Source organism: Elaeis guineensis, chromosome 15 (genome assembly GCF_000442705.2).
Source record: "Elaeis guineensis isolate ETL-2024a chromosome 15, EG11, whole genome shotgun sequence".
NCBI lineage: Eukaryota > Viridiplantae > Streptophyta > Magnoliopsida > Arecales > Arecaceae > Elaeis > Elaeis guineensis.
Window position 1 is genome coordinate 72,034,180 of NC_026007.2, and position 17,007 is coordinate 72,051,186.

The window sequence follows — 17,007 nt, forward strand, 5'->3', positions numbered from 1 at the left end:
GATCATCCAGATTTAAATTTAGTAGTGGAAAAGGTAAGAGGATTATGTATATTCTCCTCTCAACAGGGGGAAAGCAAACTAATTGAGTTTTACCTAGTGCAAAAACATCTGGTGCGGGCATTCAAGTTGATGATCCAAATTTTCCATCTACTTCTACATACCCTTAAGTACATGTGGACCAAATTTCAAGTGGTTTGCATAGTTCACATTCGGAAGCATTAAGCCCAAAAAATATAGGAAACTCCTGTGATTCAGAGACTTGACCAGCCAAAAAAAAAATCTTTTCTTTTCTTTTATTTTTTTTAAAAAAATTAAATGAACAACCATTGATTAAAAAATTATTTCATACACATGTAAGTCTGAAGAATATTTAAAGTTTGTATGCATGTGTGTTTATTGAGATAGACTACTTTTGCATCTTGAGTTAAGTATCCACACAGTTGATCATTATCTACATATAAAATATTTATAACCAAAATTCTACATTTAAAAGGTCATTTGCCTAAGCATCAAGTGGTTAAATATAGACAGTTTCATTTGTGGAAACACCCAAACCAATTGACTTTTGGTGTATGCATACTTTAAAGAGTACTAACATGGATCCCAAAATTTATATGTATTATCATCTATTTAACATGACAGCACTATTAGTGTTGTTCATTAAATTTTTTGGTATTTTAGATGTTAAGTTATGATCAGGTGTATGGATCCTTAGCTTAAAACATGCATCTTGATTTTCTACAAGTAGGTTTGAAGCCTGAATATCATCAACAGAAGGAGAGCACTCTCTCTAGATATGCATGTGCACATATATCTGTCTTGGTAGGTGATATTCGGCAGCAGTCATACAACCATTATACAGAACTTGAATCTTTGATTGTGTTGTTTGTTGATCATTTCTTTATTAGTCTGGAAGGAGCTGGTGGATTTCCTTTCAAGTTGCTAAGGTTGGGGGCAATGTGTTTATACATCAAAAACATGGGAACATTAGAAGAATAGACTTATGGATCTGATAATAACCATAGAGTTCACTCATCATGAAGAGATAAAGAACAGTGCAACCTTCCTGTTGATTCTGTGGACTTATTCAATATATTAGTAACATAAACTGCAACTGTGGCAGGTAGTTTATGTAAGATAATATTGAATATGGGATAACAATTCCACTAGATCTTTTAAAGGTTATTTTTATGCTTTTATGTGGGTGTAATACTTAAGTGCTAAGAGGCAAAATATATGGTCACCACAGTCAATGTAAAGCAGGACGTTGAGTTGGTGTGGTGCAATTTTCTTTGATGATGTACATTGCCATGTCTGACTGGTTAGTCATTGCCAAAAGGCAGGCAAAACAATTTAGTTTCAGTTGCTTTGTGGATGTAGGACAAATGAAAACTAAATATTTGGTATTTTTGGCAGTTTAATCTGCCTTTTTTTTTTTGCTTTTTAATGTTTGTGCTTGAGCAAAGAGCAACATAGAAAGTCATTGATAATTGTGCTGTGCTGTTTAGATGGTTTAGAACTCGAAACACAACTGAAAGCAATTACTCAAGTCTTCAATTAGTTTTATACTATTTTCTTTTTTGTTCACTATAATATATGTTATTAGAAGCACCTGAGATTCGCTTAAGGCAATCAGTTGACTCTGATGGTCTATTAATCCTTTATCTGCTTTTTGGCATGTGTTGATTAATTTTTCCCTGCTTCAAAAAGAACCTTGGATGTCACAAAAGATGTTTCTAAAGGCTGATACCAGAAGCATGCCAAAATATTTTATCATATTATATTTTTGACATGTTATATGCTGATATTATCAGTTGCTACTCCCACTCCATCAGTGCCACTTCTAGCTTTGCATGTTTCTCCTATTGCCCTTTTTCCCCTTCTGTACATCTTTAAGTGAGGCCCTGACTTTATGGACATTTGTAAACACAATCACCAAATAAACACCTTTTCAAGTGATGTGCTTCATATTTTGCTGTTTCTTTCAACATGCATGTCTGCATTTTTGTGTTCATGCAATTTCTACCCAAAAAGACCACAGGCCCTATGATGTAGGAGGCAAATTCCCGCAGTATGCACAGCCAGATAAATGTCAACCACTGCAACCCTAATAAATTTCACATGATATGGAAGATTTTCTTGGAATTGGACACCAAAAGCTATGCATGAAGATCATTAAATTTTATCAAGTGCCTTATTTTTGGTTTAGGGGTTTCGTGATGGATTTGGTATTATCTTTTGAACTCTGTACACAGTGAATATATAGAGAGAATGTGCTGCAATGGAATTATGTCAGTGAAGTTTCAAATCTTTCTAATGGACAAAGAAGGAACTTTCATGAGATAGTAGAGAGGTTTAGGAAGTAAACTATATGATAGTAAAAGGTAATTCTGTACGTCCTTAGCATTGTAATTAATCAAGCCCGTGAATGCTTTTATCAGGATTATACAGCAAAAAATTAATGCATTCCAGTTTTTTCTCCATTTGTTGCTTCAATATTTTTTCCACCAACCGCTAAAAGGGATATCATTCATTTGATTTGTCAATGGAAACAAGAACAAGCACTGTGACTAATATTAATGATCAGGCATCAAGGATGTTTCGTGATGGAGCTAACACTTTAGGATTTGATAAATTATTAGAACATCAGAGATAAGTTTGAAGGTTTTCTAATGATACAGGATCTTGTATTATTTTTTAGACCAAGGATGTAAAGGAACATAATGGTTCGCATGCTTTTAGGGCCACATAGAACGACTTAGTATGGCTGCTAGCAGCCAGTGTTATTAAAAGTGGTATTGGGAGTGAATATGCTTTATTTATGGTGACTTGCGGCATTTTAACTTCTCCTCTGCGGATGTATACATATCTGATTTTTCTTTTTTTCCTCCTTACTACTTTATCAGTATCAATTTATTTCCTTCTAATTTTTTTTCCATGGTGCTTTTCAGGCTCAGGTTGAGTTAATGCTGATCTCTGCTTTGCTTTTATGCAGTCTATTAATTGATCCACAAGAGGGCATCTTACCGAGGGACCAGGGTGGATCTTTTAGTGAGAAGCAGGTGAGCTTAACAAAAATAGAATTTGAGTTGGGAGGACAAAGTATATCAGTTTCTTTATTTGTGCAAGCATGGATTTGGTGGGTGACTCTACTGGAGTTCCAATGATAATACACCTTAATATTTAATTTCTGACTGAAATTCATGTATTGGCTAATGAGGAATTTGTAACAAACCCACATCTAGATTCATGACCTAAAAATCAGTGAGGTTTTGGAATTCTCTAATAATATCCTGGTTCTTGTTCTGATGTAGAAATCTCACTGCATGTATTCAAGTACAAGAATACCAGCTTAATCTGTTATTGAACATGAGCAAGGAAATGGAAAAATTCTTTCAAGGGGGATAAATTGCCAGTGATCATGGAGATCGAGATTGGAAAGTTCGTATTGTAGTCCATATTCAGAAGTAGTGGAAGTTAACAGTCGATGAGCTTATTATCCCTAATTCTTAATAGAAGTTAACATAGTTCGTGGTTTATTTGTTGGCAAACAGGTTCTGCGTATTGCATGTAATTACAGTCTATAGAATGCTTTCAAAATGTTGGACACCGTTTTATGAGTCACGGCTACACGAGGGCTCAGTGTTTCCGATGAATTCATTTCAATACTTCCTTGGATACTCCTTGTTGTATGGCCTTTATGGTTGGTTATGAAGTCCATAAACTTTTATCTCAATTGGATTATGCTTTACAAATAAAATAAAAGACTACGGAAACATCGTAGTCATTTATTTTTTATGATAGACAAGAGAATTGGGCATTAGATGGAGATGTATGAGATTTTTTACGAGAACCAGATATAAAAAGGATGGTTGGTACTTCAAGTGTGAGATGATAGTGTAAGATAGCTATTCTAGGTGTTCATCTCTCTATATGTCGGAATATAAATGGATATGGAACATCTTTTTGCGTTTGTTCTGTATTTCAACTATGCTCCTGAAGCTATTTTGTTCATTTTACATTGGATTTGAATGCACATGTGGTTTTGAATTCACCCGTATTTGGATAGATGAGGGATGAAGATTTGGATATTTGTATATACATAAATGCACATATAAATCATTTTCTATGATATCTAAGATGTATTATATATTTTATTGTGGTGTAGAGAGGGCTTCTTTAGTTTCACATCACGTGAGACGTCTTTTAAAGGATAAAATCGTAAGGTTTTAAATGATCAAGGTTCACTGAAGTTCAAATATGGTCATGAGCCAAAGCGGACAATATCTTCTTATCCATACATACTCCCTTTTGATTAGGGGGTTGTGTTGTGGTGTAGAGAGGATCAAGAGAGAGTATGACTTATATAGATTAGAATCTTATCTCTTACGTGAGGCATTTTTTAAAGGATAAAATCGTGAGGTTCTAAATGATCAAGGCCCACTGAAGTTTAAAGTCCGCTGAAGTTTAAAGATGATCATGAGTCAAAATGGACAATACCTTACGTATGCAGAGATCCGACTCCTTGACATATAATCGAAATATGTTTCGTTAAGGTGCAGATTAGATAAATGTTCTTCCCATTCTCTTTACTCTGTTCCTCAATCATTTATTAGGGTAGCATGGAGAGACGTATTTCGTAATTATATTAGGGTGGGGCCTCCCTCCGTTCTTTTACCGGCTTTATGCTCAAACTTGCTGCCATGCCGGACAGGTATGCTATATATTATTATAGAAAAATTTATGCAACCTTTTTTTTTTTCTTTTCTTTTTTTTTTGTTTTTAATACAAAAAGATGTATACGTAACAGCGACATGGGCTTGCGGTCGGCGAGCATCGCAACGCAGCAACTGAGAACTATGGAGTTCATATTTCGAAGACATTGGATCTCATCGTAAAACAAAAATAGTTATCATCAGAACTTTTTGGCGGTTGATGCTTGTGAGTTGTTAGCTGTTGCAAGTTACAAGAGGCGATCTCATCTAATTAGATGCATCATGCATGCCACCATATTTGCACCTTTATCTGGGCTCCATGTGTCAAGGGAGATGGTGAGCGTTTGGAAATATTGGTTGAACGCAAAATAGCGAGGCGACGTGGGACGTACATGCACGTCCGTCCGATTGGATGCCTCCATGTTAAGGTGGCGGTCGGTTACCCATTGGGCGTCGCTTCGAATCTAAAAGCCCGGTTTTCCCGCGAAACGCGTCCGCCTCTCTTTCTCAACGCCCCACCGCTCCCCTTCCCTCCCTCTAACCAAATTCCTCCTCCTCCCCTTCTCCCTTGCCATTGGCCAACTCTCCTCCCGTCTAAACTATTTCTCTCTCCTTATCTTTCTTTTGTATTTCCCTTATTGTTTAGGCGGGGTGGAGGTCTTAGGATATTAGATTTTTATTTTTGTTTTCTCATTCTTCTGCAAATTTTCGTTTGACAATTTTGTGTTAGAGAATTGATTCCATATTGAATCTGCTAATTGGTTCTTGGTGAGTATTGCACTCCCTTTCTCTATAGGCTGTCATGTTTTCATGTTTGCACCTACATTACTTTGTCAGATTTTCGGTTATCTATGATTCCAATCTTAGAGACCTTTTTACTTTTTCGGTTAACGTTTATGTTACTGAATGATAATTGATTATATTGATGAGTGGGTATCTTTAACGTTGAATCAGTTGGCAAAAGGATGGAAACTTTTGTGTGCCTTTTCCGTTTTATTTTTCGTGTATTCTGGAGATGCATTGCATTGGAAATTTTAAGTAAGTTTGTTTGGACATGGGATGCATATGGCACTGATCGGTCATGAATTCTTGTTATGTTTGCAGGGCTGATTCTTTTTTTATTAGGAATGGAATTGGTGTTTTAAGTTGATCTGGTGAACAGTTCTGCATATAATTTGTGAACGTGTTTATTGCGTCTGCTATTTTGAGTACCAACAACTTTCAACATGTTGTGCTGTGGGGGTGGCGATGAAGATAATTATGGTCCACCGGCTAGTCAACACACTGCACCCCCTAACCGCAATATTCCAGGTAAATTTAACATGCAGTCTTTTTGTCCTGATTTTACCTAGGTCACCTGAAGTCATGGTTATAGTTTACTGATTCTTGGATTAAACTGTTTACAACCACATCATATGTTCATCATAAGTGAAATATCCAAACATCATGCTTGTTCTTCTTTACAAGGAGTTCTCCACAAAGATTTATAAATCTTGTGTGGCTATTGAATTTATCATTTTCATAAAATCTTGAAAACAAATCACTTATCTGTCGTTTCTTTCTTTCTTTCTTCAAAAATTTAATTGAGCCTACAATCACTTGGTAGCTGTGCTAATGGTAATTTATCAAAAATTCTCGACTTGCTTTTATTTTATTTTATTTTTTGAGAAACAATGAGAGCTGATACAGATATCTAGGTGTTTCCTCCAAAATATAGATTACCTAGGTGCAAGCAACTAGTGCATGCTTGTTGAAAGAACTTTTATTCATGGAATGATGCTTTGGGGTTTTTCAAAAAGCGAATAAAGAGATTCTGATGTGCTGGCTCTAGAAATGATACCATCTTCATAGGAATTTTAGTGCTCAACATAATATGGCATTGTCAAGCTATGCTAGGGGTTGTTTGGATTTTTGGAGTCAATATAGAGACCGTCTAATAAAGTTCTAGGTGTCAATTTGTAATGTAGCTTTTTATTGCTGAAGGTATTATCATGACAGGAATGCCTCTGACCCCCACTATGTGACAGTTCAGGACAAGCTTTTGAAACTCATCAGAAAATATTGGGATTTTCTTTTTAAATATGAATGACAAAGTTCTTTCACATTCTTGAATTAACCAAGCAACCTACAAAAATGCTCAAAAGAGCTCTGTTTGTGAACTGCGATGGTTTTGCCATAGTATATCAATCTTCTTTTGATGGTAGATCATGAGCTAGTAATTACCGTAGTTTTTCATCAAAATAGAAGTACCTTAGTTTTTGTCCATGAAACTCAAATATGGAAATAGCCAGATGTGTTGGCTAAAATGGTTCTAGATGTTGAATGGTTATTGCTTGATGATCCATCTGTTAGTTTACCAGTCTCCCTAATTTTTGATATGAATATGATATGCATGCTTCTGAATTAATTATCATGTGGACCATATTCGTGCATGTACTTGGACAAACATGCTAAATGCTAACTGAGCTACATAAGGACATACCTCTTTCCCCCCTCCTAATAGAGATAGCATAAATTCTCTACTTATATGGATTGAATTGGTAATTGGATTGATTATATTGTGAGTATTTGCAAATTTTAGAAAATGGCTCATAGGCATCATTGTTGATTGATTATTTAGGTCATGATAGAGATCCAAGAGGGCCTATTCCTGCCAGAAGTGGTGCCCCTCAAAAATCTTTGCCAATTGAGATACCAGCGATACCATTGGCTGAACTGAATCGATTAACCTCTAACTTTGGCCAGAAGGCTTTGATTGGGGAAGGCTCCTATGGTAAGGTTTTTCATGCAACTCTGAGTACAGGAGAGCCTGCTGCTATAAAGAAGCTAGATCCTAGTGTCTCAAATGACCCTGATTCAGATTTTGCTGCTCAGGTGATTCTTACATAGCAGAACTGTTACATTATGTAAGTTGCAAGTGCATGGTTTGCTTCTACACTTCATCTGACCATCTCTTTCTTATCATGGTTGATGCAGTTATCAATGGTTTCGAGACTTAAACACGAGTATTTTGTTCAGTTGTTGGGCTACTGTTTAGAGGCAAATAATCGGATATTAGTATATCAGTTTGCGAGTAATGGGTCTTTACATGACATTTTACATGGTACTGGATTTATACCTTACAAGTTTTATACATTGTTCATAGACAATTTTATCAACCAGTTTTTAATATTAGGGAAGTCAATTTTCTGGCACAGGGAGGAAAGGAGTGCAAGGTGCTGAACCTGGACCTGTGCTGAACTGGAATCAAAGAGTGAAGATTGCCTATGGTGCAGCAAGGGGTCTTGAGTATCTTCATGAAAAAGTCCAGCCACCAATTGTTCATCGGGATGTCAGATCCAGCAACGTTCTTCTGTTTGATGATTATGAGTCCAAAATTTCTGACTTTAATTTAACTAACCAGTCTCCTGACACAGCAGCTCGTCTGCATTCAACTCGAGTTTTAGGAACTTTTGGTTATCATGCTCCGGAGTAAGTTTCCTGATCTTCATGGTATATAATAGTTGGAAACATGGAAACTTCTTATTTGAAGTTTTATTGTATGGAGTATCCAGTATCTTTCTGAGCAGAATTTGTGAAGCATTTCACTGACAAACTAAACTCATGCAATAATAAATTGTGGATGATGGTAAAAATTTCTCCTATATTTCTTGTATGATTGTTTTACAGGTATGCAATGACAGGGCAATTGACACAGAAAAGTGATGTTTATAGCTTTGGTGTCGTTCTTTTAGAGCTTCTAACAGGAAGAAAGCCTGTAGACCATACAATGCCAAAAGGCCAGCAGAGCCTTGTTACTTGGGTAGGTTCCACTCTACAGTGTTGTCATCATAATAGCTATTGCTTTGTTGTTGCTATCTAATCTTGAATTATGTGATAATAAAGGCAACTCCAAGGTTGAGCGAAGACAAAGTTAAACAGTGTGTGGATCCTAAGCTAAACAATGATTATCCACCAAAAGCTGTTGCAAAGGTATGTCCTTGCTTTCTTTTCTGTGGACTAAACAATGTCTGTACATATCAAACATTGCATGTTTCTTTATATCTTTTTAGGATATTTTGGAGATTTAAAATCCTTGAGTATCTAACAAGTTCTATGGATATATACATCTGGATGTGTTTGTGTTCAGATGGCAGCAGTTGCAGCACTATGTGTTCAATATGAAGCTGACTTCCGACCAAATATGACGATTGTTGTCAAGGCTCTTCAACCTCTTCTCAACACAAAACCAGCAGGAGACAACCATAATTGACCTCATAGCATTGCTTTTCCTCCCCACTTTTTATTGGTGATGGTACCATCTTGATTCAGGTCCAAATATGACCATCGATGTCAAGGCTCTTCAACCTCTTCTAAAAACAAAACCTGCTGGAGACAACCATAATTGACCTCACAGTACTGTGTTTTCTCCCCAATTATTATTGGTGATTACACCATCCTGATTCAGTCCTCTCCATGTATCAAGCAAATTTTGTGGATGAAAACTGATAATATGTCACAGTATGTGAATGTCTTACACAATCAACTAAAATAACTATGACTCTTCTTTTGAATACAGCAAAACTTTTGTTAACTTGGACTAATTTCTTGTTTAATGCTAATTGTATGACAATCAAAACATTATATCCAAATCTGTGGCATGGGCATCTACTTCTAGAGTTAATGTGGTTCTTGTAATGCATCATGAACTGGAGCAAGAAAGAAAACTATGCTTCTATTCATACTCTATGGTTTAGTGCCCGATGTAGCCAAGTTCCAGGATGAAGGGACTGGTGGCGCTGATGGACACAAGGACGGTGATGGCAGTGAAAACTATGCTTCTTTATTTGAAAGCATTTTTTACATATAACCGTGGGGAAAAAAAAAAAAAAAAAAAACAGAAGAGGAAAAACAACCCTGCATTATTGTTTGACCTTGTTTTCCCCTCTTTCTAAGAAGTTCTAAATCCACCATGTTTTATTTAAAAAATATATATATATTTAAAATCTTTAATTTCGTCGCCTGAGAGATTCGAACTCTCGCGGGGAAACCCCATGTACTTAGCAGGCACACGCCTTAACCACTCGGCCAAAGCGACATTTTGCTTGATTGGGCGTTTTCATTACCTCAACTTTTCGATCTGAGAAAAAGTCCATGTTCTCACGGCCGTTTGGTGCACCGGCTGTGACACTCCCCCTCCTGCTGCCATGACTCCCATCCCCTCTCTGCCTCGGATTTAGTGTAACGGAGTATCCTCTCCCAGAGACGCATCCAAACAATTCGAAGAAAACCTCTGCAAATATCCGCATGGAAAATCCTCGACAAGACTACAATGGCCCGAACATTCCCGTAGAGAACCTCCAACTTCCCGTTCAGAAGAGAAATTAGGCATGTAGACGTTTTGTTACGTTTCATATCAGTATCGCTAACAACTTTATTAAGCAGATATACGGCAGTTTGGTAGAAGAAAAAGAATTTATTATTCAAAAATATTTAAATTAAGAGTCCCGACAAACTAGGTCGATAAGATCGCTGGATACTGTTGTAATAATCCAGAATTAAAAAAAAAAAAAACAGAGGAGGAGGAAGACTCCTAACCGGAGTCTTCTTCCTCTCCGTTTACGACAAAATCGGACCGGTAGAGTCCGATCAGAGGTAAAAAATCTCCCCTATAAAATCTTCTTTCCCTCCCTTATGTCTCTACAATTGGTTTTGGAAAGATTTTTTTAGAAATTTGAGGGATTTTTCCACGAGGATCCGCGGGTTCTTAGATGGGAAAAAGGGGTTCGCCGGAGCTCTTCTCAACCGCCGGAGCAAGATAAGCCCCTCCCCTTCTTCCTCTCCCTCTTCCCTTTCTCCCCTGGCCCAAAGTCTCGCCGTCGGCCAACCAACGAGGGGACCTCACGGTCCCCTGTTTCGGTTCAAATGAACCCACGGGAAAAGCAAAGAAGAAGAAAGAAGAAGAAGAAGAAAAGAAAAGAAAAGAAAAAGGAAAAAGAAAAAGAAAAGAAAAAGAAAAAGAAAAAGAAAAGAAAAAAAAAAAAAAAAGAGAAAGAGAAAAATAAAAATAAAAATAAAATAAAATAAAATAAAAAGAAGAAGAGAGAAAATTTTTTTTTCTCTCCTCTCACTACCTTCTCTCTCCAGTTTCTCTCTCTAGATTCTCTCCCTATTTTCTCTCTCTAGACTTTTTCTCTTTTTATGGATTTTGTCTCTCTAGAGTCTTCCTCTCTCTCTGATTTCATCACGGACCCTAGGATAGAATTGAGATGAAAATAAGATGATCTGAGGTTGCTCCGAAATTCGTGCGGTAGATCTGATCCCAGTTCGATCCTATTCGAAATTTGTAACACTTGATTCATATTGAGTCACCCTGATAGGACCTCTAATGATCTCGATCATAAGTGCCTCATCAGAAGGATACGAAAGTTTCTCTCTCCACTTTCTCTCTCTACTTTCTCTCTCTAAAATTTTCTCTCTCTTCATGGATTTTCTCTCTCTAGAAGTCTTATGGATCAGTGGAGGATCTAGATACTTAGGTAAATCCTAATTTTGGTTAATCCTAAGAGAGATCCTAGATTTGTGTTATCAGGTCGATTATCGGTAATTTTCTCCATATGTGATTTTTATATTGATCAGGGTTACGAAGAGATGATCATCTGCAAATGATATCGAGTGGAATATTTTGTTAAAGAAATTCATAAATCAAAGAAGAACATCGATTTCTGTGTTTGGATCAGTCACCGGTAAAGGTAAGAATCCCTGTACATGATCACTATTATATATATGCTATTTTACTGTTGGTCTTGCATCGTTGGTTTTGCATCGTCGGATTTGAGATCGATGAATTTATTATACCTGAGATACTGTTATTTGATTTTGAGCATGAGTATGTTATGTCAATATATATGTATCAGAAATTGATGGCATGATTATATGGATATGACATATCTGAATTGATCATAATGCAAGTCGGAATTGATTTGATGAAGTCAATACATAATGATTAAATGAAAAGAAAGAGATATATGGTATGGACTAGCCTTGTCATGTGGAACAGCCCGCCAGGAGCTTATGCCTGGGACAGCCCCCACTGGCTTACAGGTAGATCAGCCGGCCAGGAGCTCATACCTGGGACAGCCCGCCAGGAGCTTATGCCTGGGACAGCCTCTCACGGGCTTTGGTACGTGGGACAGCCGGCCAGGAGCTCATCCTGGGACAGTCTTGAAAGACTTTAAATGGATTCGATCCGGATGATGACTGAGGTATATAATTGGATAGTCCAGAACCAGAAAGAAAATGTTAAAAATCATGTGATTATGAAAGGGGAAATGAAAGATAAGACATGAAATAATTGTTGAATAAAAGGGGTTTCACCAGTTAACATATGATGATGTATCTATTTTAACAAGACAGAAAATTTATGAATGTTTGCATTATTCTGGACGTTGAACATGAGTTTTATATTTTATTGCTTATTCTTAATTTCAGATTATATTACTATGTCAGTGTGATATGGGAATTCTTACTGGGCTGTAAAGCTCACACCACTTCATCTTTCTTTTTCTTCTCAGAGTTACAGGATGACTTAGATTGGCTATGGCTTGGATTTACGGGTGAGCAGAAGGATAAATAGAGTGTCATAGTATCTGATCAGAGAATTGAAGAAATTTAAATTGTAATTATGCAAGGTTTTATGAATTATATTTGAAATTAATTATTATGGATGTTAAGGTTGTAATATTTATTTTGGCCTTGCATATTCTTTAGGGCTTGCTCTAAGGAGTGTGCGGCCATCACGTATCCAACCCGGGTATTGGGTTCGGGGCGTGACAACTGTATGCCATATCGGATAGGCGCCAAATACTAATTGTCAATCCGTATGTTACTTATGAAATCAACAACATCAACTTTGCCGATATCACCAGTCCATGTCCCCATTTTGCTGATGGTTGTTCCTCTTTGTTTGGATATTAATATTTCTGAATAATTAATATATAAATCTTTTATTTAGCACTTAATCGAGATCTATTTATTGGCTGGGAGGAGAGGGAACTCACAATGTTGTAGTTGGAGTGTGGCCAGGAAGGAGTAGTCTAAGCTTAAGTCAGGGCTGCTTGGTGTCATAATGTCACATTGATTAATTAGGAAAAAAAAAAAAAGGAGCCACATGTATTTATTGGCTTGGGCTGATCCTATTCTCAATAATTTAAGTTTTTGTATTATAAATCTATGATAAATAGTATCAGAGCCAGATCGATATTTATGAGTCATGTGGACTCCTCATTGATATTAGGATCAAGGAGAACTTACTCTTTATCACTAAAGCTGTGGAGTCTGTGGGTCATTGATTACGAAGCGGCCGTGAGCTCCTGCCAATTGTGAGCACCCACAAAGAATCTCTTAGAATTTGTAAACAGTTCCTGTGAAAGTTCATTTGCTTTTTTTTTTTCTTTTTTTTTTAATTTAATTTTTTTTCCAAAATACACTTTTTTTTTTTCTAAACCTCAGAATCGCATTTGCACGTAGCTACATCATTGAGAAACAGGAAATATATATTAATATATACACCTTTCACAGTCTTTTTTTTTTTTTTTTTGTAGAATTCAGTCTAATAGTTAAATAGTATTATTATTGGACACGATGGATATATATTATTGGATTGGAAATTTCTTTGGAGCTTCAAACATAGAATTTTGGATTTTGATTGATATATATTAAAACAAAAACTATGAAGGAAGATATATATATGTAAAATACTTTTGATAATCACAGCTAAATAAAGTTTGTGAGCAGAGAGAGAGAGAGAGGCGCACACACAGACACACACAGACGCACAGAGAGAGAGGGGGAGAGAGAGAGAGAGAGAGAGAGAGAGAGAGATTTCCACAATATGTTTCATCAGGGACAACCAAACAAGCGCTTTGCTTGTTTCACTTGATATTGATATGATATAACTTCGAGCACCTCGCTGACATAAAGAAAACCAAACAGAACAACCCTTTTACTGCAGCTTCTAGTGGACTTTATTCATATACCAACCCTGCTAACAGGTCTCCTCTGTTTCAAAACCATCTCCTCCTCCAACTTCCAACAAAACACCCTCAACTGCCATTGACCTTCTTGCAGTCGCTCCTTATCTCCCCATTGCTCCCAGTGAGTGGACTAATGTTCCCCATGTTTATCATCGACTGGACGAAGTTCTGGAAGAAGGTGCTCTGGCTGCTCGCAAAGCTGTTGACGATGGAAGCTGTGGAAGCTCCACTCGTTGAGAGGAGTTCTTGGTCCGACTGCAGAAGCCCACTATTGCTCTGAAGGTTAGTGAAGTAGTTGTTGTCGAAGGTGTTTGGGGTGGTGGGGTCGAGATTGTTGAGCGTGGTTCCATCCCCACCCTGAGGGCAGTTCTGTTGCAGTGTCGTCAGGTAAGAGGAGTTCAATGTTGGGTCCGGATTGCCAGTGCCGCTGAAGTTATATAGCCGGTTGCTAAAGAATCTGCATTGTGCTCGACCAAAGGTGTGGGCTCCTGTGATTAATTAACATCCACAAGGAGTTTTAGTTAGAATTATGAACATAGTAGAGAGCATTTTGGTGTTCTTTGATCATGATCATAATGTTCTTTAATTACCTGATAAGGCGACGAGATCAGTATCGCCAAGGCCGACGGCAGAGAATTTGGATTGGAGGGTAGTTAAGTTATCGAAGGGGCTTGGAAGGTTGTTGGCGCCGGTAAAGTTGGCAGTGGTGCCATCCCTTCTTCCGAGTAACACAGACCATGAGGGACCTCCTGCCTGTTAACAATGGTTAGTGGATAATTAGTAGACTGTAATTCTTCTTGCAGCACTTGTGATATTTTGGCCTATTTCAGAGGCTGATCTGGAGTCGAGTCATGAGGTAGTTCAAGAATCTTTGCTTTCATCAACCTTGCTTTGATGTAATCTTATGAAAACTTTAAGACTTGTCTGTTTATTCCTACATAAATTCTGTTAATTAAGCTGAGTCAGCTTGGTTTACTTTGATTTAAATTATTTATGTTTTGGTTGTGGGCAGTATCTTATTACCCGTAATAACTTTTTCTTCGAACTGAGATGCCAATTAGATCGGATCAACAAAGAACAATTGTCAAAAGTCTTCATGTTTGGTTTTTGCAAAGAAAGATGGAGAATAAAGTATACTTATGTTTATTGGAAGAATATGTCATCCCTGGAAGATAAAAATGATAACGGGATAAAAAAAAAAAAAAAAAAAAATGAAGTGGCTGTAACTCTGGATTTCTTTTATTGAATGGAATCTTTATATATTTTATAAGAGAAAACTAATAGAATGGTCCAAAGATCCAAAGTGGGCTGACCTTGTAAATACCATATTTGGCCTCTCCTTATCATCAGATGGAAGCTATCATTTTTCAAACGATATTCCTAAGCTCTTTTCTTTTCTCCTCTTTTCAAGAAAAAATAGTGTCGAGGCTCTTTTTTTTTTTTTTTTTGGTCTACAGCAAGAGCCAGGAAAAGAGAGCCGCTGCAATAATCTCTGTTCTTATTGCTCTCATTTAGAAGAGTTTTAACCATTTTAAAGGAGTACCACAGAGAAGGAAGAATCCAATGGAAAAGATAACAGAAAATGGCTTACTAAGTTAACTGAAGCTTCGGCAGCGAGGGCAAGGATATCAGCGCATGAAACTACTCCTGGGCAAGCATTCTCTACTGCAGTCTTGATGTTGTCAACCACATTAAAACCCCGAGCTGAGTTGTTATTCGGACCTGCACCCTTCTCACTCACTATGGTAGATGTGCTGTCCAACAAAACAGACCCATCGCAGCCCTGACAGAAACCCAATTCATTTAATTAGCTGAAAAATACAAGATATATCATCTTTGAATTCTATATTTTCTTTTAAAGAACTCTGGAACATTATAAACGAAGAACAAGAACTCATTGTTGCATCAGTTTGTGCATCACTTATAACAGTGTCAAAGAAATGAAGGGTGAATCAAGAAAGATGCAAATATATATTTATATTTTTCTTCTTAGGAAAAGAAAAAAAAAAAAAAAAACAAACTCCAATAGATCTTTTAAGGGGAGAAGAAATGGAGGGAATGGTTGAAGGTTACATCAACAAAGCAATCATGGAAGAAGAGACGAGTGAGGCTTGCGGTGATCCGAATATCAGAGCTTTGGGCTTGCTGAATCACGCTACGCACAATGGCTGACACATTCGAGCAAGTGGTATTATAGAAAGAGGAGCTAAGTTGAGCTTGGGATCCTTGGGGAAGCAAAGCCAAGCAGATGGCTAAGGCTACTAGAAGAGAAGAAGAAGACATGTTTTTCTCTCCAATGGCCTCTCCTTCTGCTTCTGGCTAGGAGTATAGGACTTGTGTGGTTTAAGGTGGCTTCCCATTACGCATATATATAGTGTTGGGGAACGGCCCTGGCAAGTTGAGGTCTGGGTTTGCTTGTTGAAGGGAAATGCATGACCAGGGTAGTATAGGAATCTCATTCCAAAATCTTAGGCTTCCAGCTCACCTATTGCACCGTTGTGTGGCACACTGTATGACTGCCAATTCAAAGTATTTTTTTTTTTTTTTTGGTTTTGTTTTTTTGTTAGAAGAATTGCCAACTCAAAGTAGCAAAAGAGAGGTGTACATCAAGGAATGACATTTTTTGACTATGGAATGGTCAATTTTAGTTGCGGGACAAATGCATGGAAAATTTTATGTGGAAACTATCTTTACTATATTGTTACGCTAATCCATGCCATCCATAAATGTGGTCAAGCTTAATGTTAATTGGACATGATACCACGTGATAAGTATTTTCCGCTAGCCATGCCTTGGGACTTGTTTCGTAGCCCATGCATTCAGTGTAAGTAATTTTAATTAATAAACAAGCATATAATTTGCCTGATATGCAGGATGCAATTTTTATATTTTTTTAATAATTTTTAAAATCAATATACTCATATATATATATATATATATATATATATATATATATATATATATATATATATATATGAGTGTTCCTTTCCCTCGCATTGTTTTTCCATGCATCACCCTTAGCATCAAAAACTAAAAAAAATGTTGTAAGTAGCCTTTATGTTATTGCATTAGTTCTATAGCATTAATGTGTATTTGATAATTATACTATTTTTTTAAATTATACTAATTTTTTGTATAAGAATCGGATGATGCATATATAATATTTCTAAATATAATCAAATGGTACCATCTACTCATGTTCAATTACAATTTTTTCTCCATTTTTTTAATTATTGAACTGCTCACATTCGATCTCCATCCACTTTATAGACTTCATT

At 36.8% G+C, this 17,007-nt stretch overlaps 3 protein-coding genes and 1 non-coding gene across 7 annotated transcripts in view; 2 read left to right on the forward strand and 2 right to left on the reverse strand.

The window, feature by feature from the left end:
* LOC105058656 (uncharacterized) overlaps nucleotides 1–3,409 on the forward strand; it is a 49,719-nt gene extending 46,310 nt beyond the window's left edge. The window contains exons 2-3 of one of the 3 annotated variants that reach the window (XR_012137145.1): nucleotides 2,952–3,062; nucleotides 3,315–3,409. The gene's annotated coding sequence lies outside the window, so the exon portion shown is untranslated. The other 2 variants (XR_012137146.1, XM_010941651.4) reach the window with 2 other exon arrangements.
* Nucleotides 2,952–9,288, forward strand: LOC105058657 (probable protein kinase At2g41970). 2 transcript variants are annotated; one of them, XM_073249274.1, is made up of 8 exons: nucleotides 2,952–3,062; nucleotides 5,820–6,026; nucleotides 7,336–7,589; nucleotides 7,692–7,818; nucleotides 7,913–8,186; nucleotides 8,385–8,517; nucleotides 8,601–8,687; nucleotides 8,845–9,288. In XM_073249274.1, the coding sequence occupies exons 2-8, from the start codon at nucleotides 5,942–5,944 to the stop codon at nucleotides 8,965–8,967; spliced, it is 1,083 nt and encodes a 360-aa protein (XP_073105375.1). In that variant the 5' UTR covers nucleotides 2,952–3,062; nucleotides 5,820–5,941; the 3' UTR covers nucleotides 8,968–9,288. The 2 variants fall into 2 exon arrangements, with proteins under 2 accessions (XP_073105375.1, XP_073105376.1); XM_073249275.1 differs by lacking the exon at nucleotides 2,952–3,062 and adding an exon at nucleotides 4,962–5,483.
* Nucleotides 9,289–9,710: 422 nt separating this feature from the next.
* TRNAS-GCU (transfer RNA serine (anticodon GCU)) lies at nucleotides 9,711–9,792 on the reverse strand. The gene has a single exon. It is a non-coding gene; the product is annotated as a tRNA-Ser (tRNA).
* A 3,808-nt stretch (nucleotides 9,793–13,600) lies between these two features.
* On the reverse strand, nucleotides 13,601–16,054 carry LOC140854048 (peroxidase A2-like). The gene is made up of 4 exons (XM_073249394.1): nucleotides 15,803–16,054; nucleotides 15,321–15,512; nucleotides 14,320–14,482; nucleotides 13,601–14,217 (listed from the first exon to the last, which is right to left on the reverse strand). The coding sequence occupies exons 1-4, from the start codon at nucleotides 16,010–16,012 to the stop codon at nucleotides 13,799–13,801; spliced, it is 984 nt and encodes a 327-aa protein (XP_073105495.1). The 5' UTR covers nucleotides 16,013–16,054; the 3' UTR covers nucleotides 13,601–13,798.
* Between the last annotated feature and the right edge of the window lie 953 nt (nucleotides 16,055–17,007).